The sequence below is a fragment of the Nelumbo nucifera genome, chromosome 5 (genome assembly GCF_055504915.1).
Source record: "Nelumbo nucifera cultivar China Antique chromosome 5, China Antique-T2T, whole genome shotgun sequence".
NCBI lineage: Eukaryota > Viridiplantae > Streptophyta > Magnoliopsida > Proteales > Nelumbonaceae > Nelumbo > Nelumbo nucifera.
Window position 1 is genome coordinate 40,352,512 of NC_142653.1, and position 9,098 is coordinate 40,361,609.

The window sequence follows — 9,098 nt, forward strand, 5'->3', positions numbered from 1 at the left end:
CTATGCTCTCCTGTGCAAGGATTCTTAGGTCATCTAGATCTCTTGAGTGTTCCTTGTCATTCATTGTATAGGGGACCTCTAGAATCAGTCATGTGGGATACTTTCCAATAATAATAATATATCTCAATTCTATGGTTACCCATTATCAGTTAAAGGACTATTTTGAAATTTAAAAAGGGCTGACGTGGCAGCATACCATTGGATTATAACTTGCCACATGTCATTAGATAACACTTAAAACATACTAGTAATAATTTAGATAAAAATGTTATAGGGGACCTCTAGAATCAGTCATGTGGATACTTTCCATTAATAATAATATATCTCAATTCTATGGTTACCCATGATCAGTTAAAGGACTATTTTGAAATTTAAAAAGGGCTGACGTGGCAGCATACCATTGGATTATAACTTGCCACATGTCATTAGATAACACTTAAAACATACTAGTAATAATTTAGATAAAAATGTTATAGGGGACCTCTAGAATCAGTCATGTGGATACTTTCCAATAATAATAATATATCTCAATTCTATGGTTACCCATGATCAGTTAAAGGACTATTTTGAAATTTAAAAGGGCTGACGTGGCAGCATACCATTGGATTATAACTTGCCACATGTCATTAGATAACACTTAAAACATACTAGTAATAATTTAGATAAAAATGTTAAAAGTAATTTCTATTTTTCAATGTTCCTTTTTAAGGGGTTGGGGGACCATGGTCCCCTAGCTCTTCTGTTCCTGGGTGCAAGCATCGTTTATGGTGAAGACATAGACTGAGCCGGTCCGGGTCTCTGTAGGGTATCAAACAGGACCGGTCTAGGGATAGCCAACAGCCAACTGAAGGTTTGAACCAGATTCGAAATCATAACAAAGATCCATAAAATAAAACAAGATCTACTGTTGTCTTGGATTTGGGTTAATAAATGCAACTCATAAGTCATAAACAACAGATCAACCAGATGGGTTCTGACTTCTGACTTCTGTCATATTGGGTTCAGGTCGGCCAACCAGTAAACCGGCTCGAAGTGTCCAACCAAAACCAGGAAAACAGAGTGAAGGTGTAGGGCAGCGTTCGGCAAGGATAAGCCACGTACATGACAACCATTACATGCATCCAAAGCATTGTTCCAGTAGAATTGATTCTTCATGGACCCAACAAACAAATCCTTCACCTTCTAGAGAAAGAACCCTTCATTAATAACGCTGTTCACTTCACTCAATCCACCTATTGATGACGAAACCAAGTATCAATCACTTCACTATCACAATTCACAACTAATTAAGCTATTAAACTATATAGTTTTGTATTTTCTTCTTTTGTAACTATTTAAGGAAATTTTTTATTCTACCACAAACATTATTATTTCAGCACTTTAGAGTTGAGATAAATTTTCTTAATTAGCTTGCTAATGATGTTATATGCACCATTAAATCCAACCCAAAAGTTAAATCAAATTACCAAAGGATTTAATTCTCTTGTGTTCCAAAGCATAAGTAGACTTTCTCTATATTCTCTGTAGGAGGATATTCCAAACAAACGAATCTCAAATTCCCCATGTACTTCCTGATAATCCTCATCAGCCCAATAATTAAATCAAATCATAACCAACTTGTGAATTTGTAAATATTCGTTACACATCTTTATCAACTGTTAGATGGCTAAAACTTTAACCAAATCCATCCACTTGCCTTATTATTTACCAAATTTTTGAACAGAAGAAAACCACCTGGGGCATAGTTTCTGGTTATTTTTAACTAACAATTTGAACTAAAAGTTGCAGGTTAGAACTTGCCTCCTCTATTTTACTAAGGATTATTTATACATTGGTAGTGTATTATTTGATTTTGACAGGAACAGAATACAATTTACAGGTGGCAAGAACTCTAACCAATTACACGTGGCAAAAAAGTTAGCAAAATAGACTAGTTAGAAAAGTTTTGGCACTGATGTTCTTCCCAAGTGGCAATAGAAGCTCCGAATTTGAAGCTACCCAATGAAGAAAATTTAATAATCCATTGGCGGTTCATTCTTGTGGATTGAGTGCAAGTTGAGCTGACCCACAATAATTCAGTTCAAACGATGAAGATCAACCAAAGTGCATTTGTACCCATAAATCAAAATTCTACAAAATGAGATGAATGTAACAAAAAGATGGTCTTCGCTGGCATTTTCCGCCACATTTCTTTTTTTTTTTTGGGTTTTTGTTTGGTCATTAACCTAGACTGTGTTGCACAGGAAGAGGGCCAAATACAAATTAAACAGAAGGACAAGGGCCCTGTGACAGAGAAGAGTCTAAACAGCCACCAAGGTCCAGTTGGGAAGACCCACAATTCATTCACCAAGGTTGGAGGTCTGCCTCTGAATGCAATGCCAAAATGTGGGGTGGACCACCCCCATTACAGCTTCTACGACCTTACATAAATGGATGCCTGTACTAGGTACATAGAATACAAGTTGATCGATTTGGATGACAGATAATGAATCACTGTTGTGGAGTCACCTCCCACTTCAATTCATTCAATTCCCATCTCCTTACCTAACAGACATCTTCTTGGCTTGTTTTTCTCAGGTGTTTGGCTCTTCTGGATTGAATGTCTGGTAGTTTCTACAGCCATTCATCTCTCCTCCAAGCCTTGATCTATCTCTTCCTTCATCCCACTCCAAGCCAACCCCAATGTTTTTCTATTGTTTTTTGACCTGCTGATGAAATTGGTACAAGGACCAAACAACAAACACCTAGTGGGGGATGTGAGACCTTATCCTAATCCCTACAAAACATTGATGCTTTTGGTCAAACACCTGCAAATCCAATCCAACAAAACAAAAAATCCACTATGGGCGGTTCATCTCATCTATATCTCTTTGCTACCAAACCCTCTCCATTGTTCTAGGATTCATGGAGGGGGCATTAAGTGCCAAACTCTTGTCCATCAGATAGGGACATGTTGGGTTGTCATTGTGTAGGGATCTCTTTGCACCACCTTAGCCACTTAACTTTCATCAGAAATTTCGGTTTAGAAACTTGCCAGAATATCACATGGCAAGGGCCCATCTTTCTGCAATTCAACACATGTGGAGAGGTCACAATTGCTAACACATGGAACCCTCTGGCCAGCCAATTCAGCTGCCACATCTCTTTAATTACTAGGTGGCTCGAGACATATGAATCTAAGAAACCAGCTAAACAAGCGATAAATGCCAAGAAATGGGTAGGTTAGATGTGTTATGTTTGGTACCATCGAACTTTTTCAAGAAATGTTTATACTTTGATTATGTGCATATTTTTATTATTTATTCAAGTTAATTGATTAGGCATCATTAGATACCATTAGGTGCCATATAGATCATAAAGTAAAAAACCATAATACCGTGGCAAGAAGTTTCATTTTAGGCATAGTTCGTTTTTTGGGAAGTTATTTACCTAGTTACTTTGGTAAATGCACTTATCTATATTTTTTAAGTTCCAACTAAATAATACAATAATTGATTTATTTAGATTTACCTCTGAGATAAGTATTATTTATTCAAGTAAGTGATGTCTTAGGAAAATAAATTTTTCATGAACCTTATATAAATTTGAAAAAATACATATGAATATCTTGGTAAATGGGAACTAAAATCCTATTCGTCTACGTTTTCCTTTCTCAAAATCAAAAAAAAAAAAAAAAAGCCCTTAATGTTCTTTTTGACAATAGCTTTCATGTAACTAAAAAAATTTAAAGGAACCATTTCTTTTTATAACCCCACCCCATCCCCACCAAAGTAGGTGATGAAACCACACTGATGAAACTCATTTATAAAAAAATAAATGACAATTATAGTTTTCAAAACCAGACCGGACCAGATGGTTGGATCGGAAAAATTGGGAATTGGTCAAGTGATCGGTTCCAGTTTCCTCCAAAACCAGATTTTCCATAAAAACTGTTGATTTTGGTCAGTAAACCGCTGACCCGGGTTATTAACTGTTCGAACAGTTTTGACTGGTTTTCAATTTTTTTTTTAATTTTATTATTTTTTTGTCAGAACGGGATGGCCGTTCAGGTCGACCGGACCCCTGACCGGTTTGGTCTCTGGGTCGGTTTTAAAAACCATGACCACAATAATACCAAATACTTACATGGTCCTAGCAAAAGAATCCCTATGAATTCAAACCAATATTGTCAGACTTGAACCGTCCGGGTCAATCTTAGTCTGCAGACCACCACACTGATTCAAAGTTCAAACCAGTAAAAGAATAAGATGAGCATATGCTCACACACCCTCAACCAGTCAACCACCAGTCCTCACTACTACCAGAACGTGCAACATGTGTAGAGTTGTTGGGAGTAGGAGAGAGCAACTGAATAAGACGGGCCTGGTCTACAGTCCACCATATTACCGCCTGCAGCAGCCAGCAGCCCCTGAGGCTGAGGCAATGCTTTTGAACATACACCTCCATGAACCTTCCAGGATGCCGGAACCCTGGAATCTACCACCAGCTACGGCGGCCATGAGGCCCATGACCTTGTTGGCTTTTTGTTCACCCAAGAAAAGGACACACTTTTATCACTGCTTACGTCGAATACATTGGGCTCAATGGTTCCAAACTTCCAATGTGAAAATTTGTCCTTTTCTGCCTTTCGGGGCTCCGGCCGCCACATAGTGGTCTTAGACTCTTAGTCCACTCTTACCTTTCTTGACAAAGATAAAGATCGGACCAATCGGTCCTTCTCATGGGCTGCGCCCATTGGGTCTGGTCATCACATCCCTACTATACTATGTATCTAGCTATAACTTATCACCAAACGTGATGGCGGATGGACGGGACGGGTCGGGTCAAGGCCCAAAGGGTCCCCATCCATGGATGATGCTGCTTCTACGGGGTGATGTAAACTGAAAAGCTTATTCACGGCAATGGTCAAAAGAAGTATATTTATGTGCAGCTAACGTAGACCACTTCTGAAAGAAGAATATAAAATTAATTAATTAAGTAATTATAAAAAGTCATGCCTACACACTCAATTCTGTGTAGTGAGCTTAGTCATGATGTGATGTTTTCAAGCCAAATCCCTCTGTTTTCGTCCCCTTTTTACTTAATCCCTTTATAAATTAATCAACAGTAAAATTTTCCTCACTGTGGAATGTGGATAAACATCAACCTACTTGTTCAACCATCACTTCAGATCCCGATACCATACTATGGGTCGGGTCTGTCCCGGGTAGGATGAAACCTGATCCGACCCAATTAAAACTGGGCCTCAGAACCCGAATGAAAACTGATTATTAATCAGAATAATTGGATCAGTTAATATGTTTTTTATTGGCAGTAGACCCGGTCTCTAATTAGTTTAGGTTTTAAGGTTTTATTCATGAATGTTTCCGACCCAATTATTATATTCGGTTCGATTTTATCAACTAGACCCGACCCATTGACAGCTTTACCATAATTGACAATCGACCGATTAGCACAAGATATCTTGCAATTGTCACCGTTGATGAGGAAATCAGGGACCACCTCATTTAACTCTGAAGTGGGATTTAATGGAGATTGGAGAGGTAGCTAGATAGGTCAGAGTTGGGCAGGGTGTATATGGGTTGGGCTTACTATAGTCCAGCATACTACCTACTACCCAATGTGGATGGGCCCCATTAATTGGACAGTTAGGGAAGCACCCAATTATAGTAAATTAAATTAAATAATTACGGGGCTAATTAGCCCAAAATACACTAAATCCACGTCAGCTCCGGTGCCACGTGATGACAATACCGCTCCCCTGTTGCAGTGCTACACGACAAAAAAGTTCCCAGTCGGCCCCACCTCTTTTCACCTTGGATGCCCAAGCACATAGTTCACACCAATGAAGACCGACAACTAGATTCTTGTCGTTTATTACCTTCTACGCTTACGTGTGTTTCAATGCATCGTAATTTCGTAAATCATTGCCCCCATAAGGCACAATCATCACCGATCTTGTTAATCTGGCTTCAGATCATTTGGCATGTGGTGAGGTTCTGCCACGTTGAGACACAGGGGATAGGGTCCGGTAATTAGTTAGGAATCTGCTGTGCAGTATGGATAAAATCCCGGCGGACAATGTGGCACACGTCAGATGATGACGTGGAAAAGCATCCTCCGTTGATTCGCCAACACACGAGGACCGAGGAGATGAAAAAGGGAGAAACACCGGTCCAAAGCGATTCCGAGGAGGGGCGGGGGCCGTTGGTCCCCAAGAGGCCAAGAGCCGACTTGCGAATACGGCCAAAACAGGTGACGCAAGGAATGACTAAATCACCAAAAGCGTCGTATCAACACGTGGCACCGCCGCTTTGGATTGCCGACGCGTGTCCGACTGCGGTCAGCCGCTCTTCGCCCTCTACGGCGGATGGTCCGGTCCACGTGTAGTTCTACATACCGCTGGCTGACTGATACCACGTGGCTCTTTTCGGTCTATAAATACCGGCCTCACTCTTGGTTTCTACGTTTCAAGCGCTGTCGTTCGGACCAAGCCTCCGAAACCATCGAGGAAGAAGTAGAAGCAGCACCAGCAACTGCAGCAGGGAGGAAACAGAGAGTAGAGAGAAAAAAGAACCGAAATTTTCAGTTTTTTCACAGAAGAAAGTAGGTAAATGACGGCCGATTTGCAGTTACCTCCAGGCTTCAGATTCCATCCGACGGATGAGGAGTTGGTGATGCACTACCTTTGCCGTAAATGCGCGTCTCAGTCCATCGCGGTTCCGATTATCGCAGAGATTGATCTCTACAAATACGATCCATGGCATCTTCCCTGTAATTCTTCTTGATTTCACTTAAATTTTATTTTTAATTAACTGGCTTCATAAATGAATAAGCTAGGATTAACGTCGGTCGGTGTTGATGGCTGTGCAGGCATGGCGTTGTATGGTGAGAAGGAGTGGTATTTCTTTTCTCCCAGGGACCGAAAGTATCCAAACGGATCGAGGCCGAACCGAGCGGCCGGAACCGGGTACTGGAAGGCCACCGGAGCGGACAAGCCCATAGGGCAGCCGAAACCGATCGGAATAAAGAAGGCGTTGGTGTTTTACGCCGGAAAAGCGCCCAGGGGAGAGAAAACCAACTGGATCATGCATGAGTATCGTCTCGCCGACGTCGATAGGTCGGCTCGGAAGAAGAACAGCTTAAGAGTACTTCCCCTTCCCCATCCTGTCTCGTAATAAGCTCATATAATAAAGGGTATGATAGGCATTTACGAGAACATGAACTGCCAAGCCTCCAAGTGAAATCTCAGTGGTCGACTCGAAGTCGAAGGGGCCAACGGGGCAAAATAGTCATTTTGTCTATGATTGAAAACCCTTGGGTCCTGAACATAGCAAGTTCCTCCTCTTCTATTATTGTTATGGGAGGTCTATCATTCTCGATGGACCCTACCCCATCACCATAACACTAAATTAGAAAATTGTGGGTCCATTGAAAATGATCATAGGTTTCATATTCATCCAAGTGATTCCACGTATATTATTATTGTGAATAGTGACGTTTCTAAACTTTCTAATCTTTCCGTTTTCAGGAAAGAATTAGATTCTTCATATTTATCATTCTAAATAAAGAAATAAAGCTTTTTTTTTATGGTCGTGATTTTTTTACTGTCAAGGTCTTAGATTCTGATCTGACGTTGATGGTTCTGTGCAGCTGGACGACTGGGTTCTGTGCCGAATCTACAATAAGAAAGGCAGCATAGAGAGAAATATGTCCGTCGATAGTCGGAAATCCATGCCCGTCCCTTCGTCCACCTGCTCGGATGTCGAAGATCAGAAGCCAGACACCGTATCGTACGGCTGCGATATGCTGGCGCTACCGCCAGCAGCGGCGCCGCCGATCAATGACATGATGTATTTCGACTCCTCGGATTCGATACCGAAACTGCATGCTGACTCGAGCTGCTCCGAGCACGTGGTGTCACCGGACTTCACGTGCGACAAGGAGGTCGAGAGCGAGCCCAAGTGGAGCGATTGCGAGAAGGCCCTCGATTTCCCCTATAATTACCTTGATGCCACTGGCGGTACTGCCGCTGATAACCCATTTCCTCTGCTCAATCATAATGTCAACGAGTTCAACCCTTTACAGGACATGTTCATGTACCTGCAGAAGCCATTCTGAAGCGAACGGTCAAGATCAAATCTGTGGTGTCCAAGTTACATTCTTCCTCCGTGGTGCATGCAATACCGGATACTTGCACTGCACACGAGGCTAAAGTCCATGACTGTGCACGTGCGAAGACAACAACATGAAAGTCTTAGGAGAGATGGTTATATAGATGGGTTTTGCTAACTTGTACTGGGGATTACATGAATCATGTAGAGATTGAGCGGCAATGATTTGGATGCAGTCGCTTCAATCGTGCGGTGGAGATCGGACGTCAATTGGTTGCCTTTAATCGGACAGTGAATATTATATTTTCCCCAGGCTGATATATGTAGTTGTACAAGATGTACATACAATAGACTCTCCTCTCGCTCTCTCTCTTTCTCTCGTCTCTCTTATTCTTATGTTTGCATCAGATTTTTTTCTGTGCATGGTGTAGTAAATTGCATAATTATTATGGAAATAAGCTTCAAATGAAGGATGGATTGGAATATGGAAAGAGACCTGCCTAGAAATTTGACCTTTGACCTCTTCCGTTTCTGGAACAATACGGGTAGGACCGTAGGAGATAATCAGCAAGACAAGGACCCAGTTGTGCGTTGCTGTCAATGTTAGGTTTCACATTGAAACCTGTTGGGCTCCCAGGCGGTTTCAACACTCACTGCTGGGCCTGAATTCCCAGCTTTTGCATATCGGACGGCCTTAAAGGGAGGTGACTTTTTGTGAGGGTGGGCCCTCGTCGAATGATGACACTTGGAAGAGCATCTTTTGGTACTTTGAACCTACGCTTCACGTTTTTGTTTCTTCCTTAAATTTGAAAGCAACAAAACGACTTTTCTTATTCCTTCACACATTGACATTGGTGCCCAACTTCAATGTAGTAAAAGTAAAGAGGTCCTTCACTCTCGTTGTCTGGGATGGCACTTGGCAGTGGGCTTTGGAAATGTCGAAAGAAAAAGCACTCGACTGGCCCGGCCCATTGGACGATTATA

General features: G+C 41.5%; 1 protein-coding gene across 1 annotated transcript; it reads left to right on the forward strand.

Annotated features, from left to right (window-relative positions):
* Positions 1–6,465: 6,465 nt before the first annotated feature.
* Positions 6,466–8,584, forward strand: LOC104587553 (NAC domain-containing protein 2-like). Its single transcript, XM_010245210.2, has 3 exons — positions 6,466–6,774; positions 6,874–7,148; positions 7,654–8,584. Exons 1-3 carry the CDS (start codon positions 6,615–6,617, stop codon positions 8,119–8,121), a joined length of 903 nt encoding a protein of 300 aa, XP_010243512.1. The 5' UTR covers positions 6,466–6,614; the 3' UTR covers positions 8,122–8,584.
* Positions 8,585–9,098: the final 514 nt, after the last annotated feature.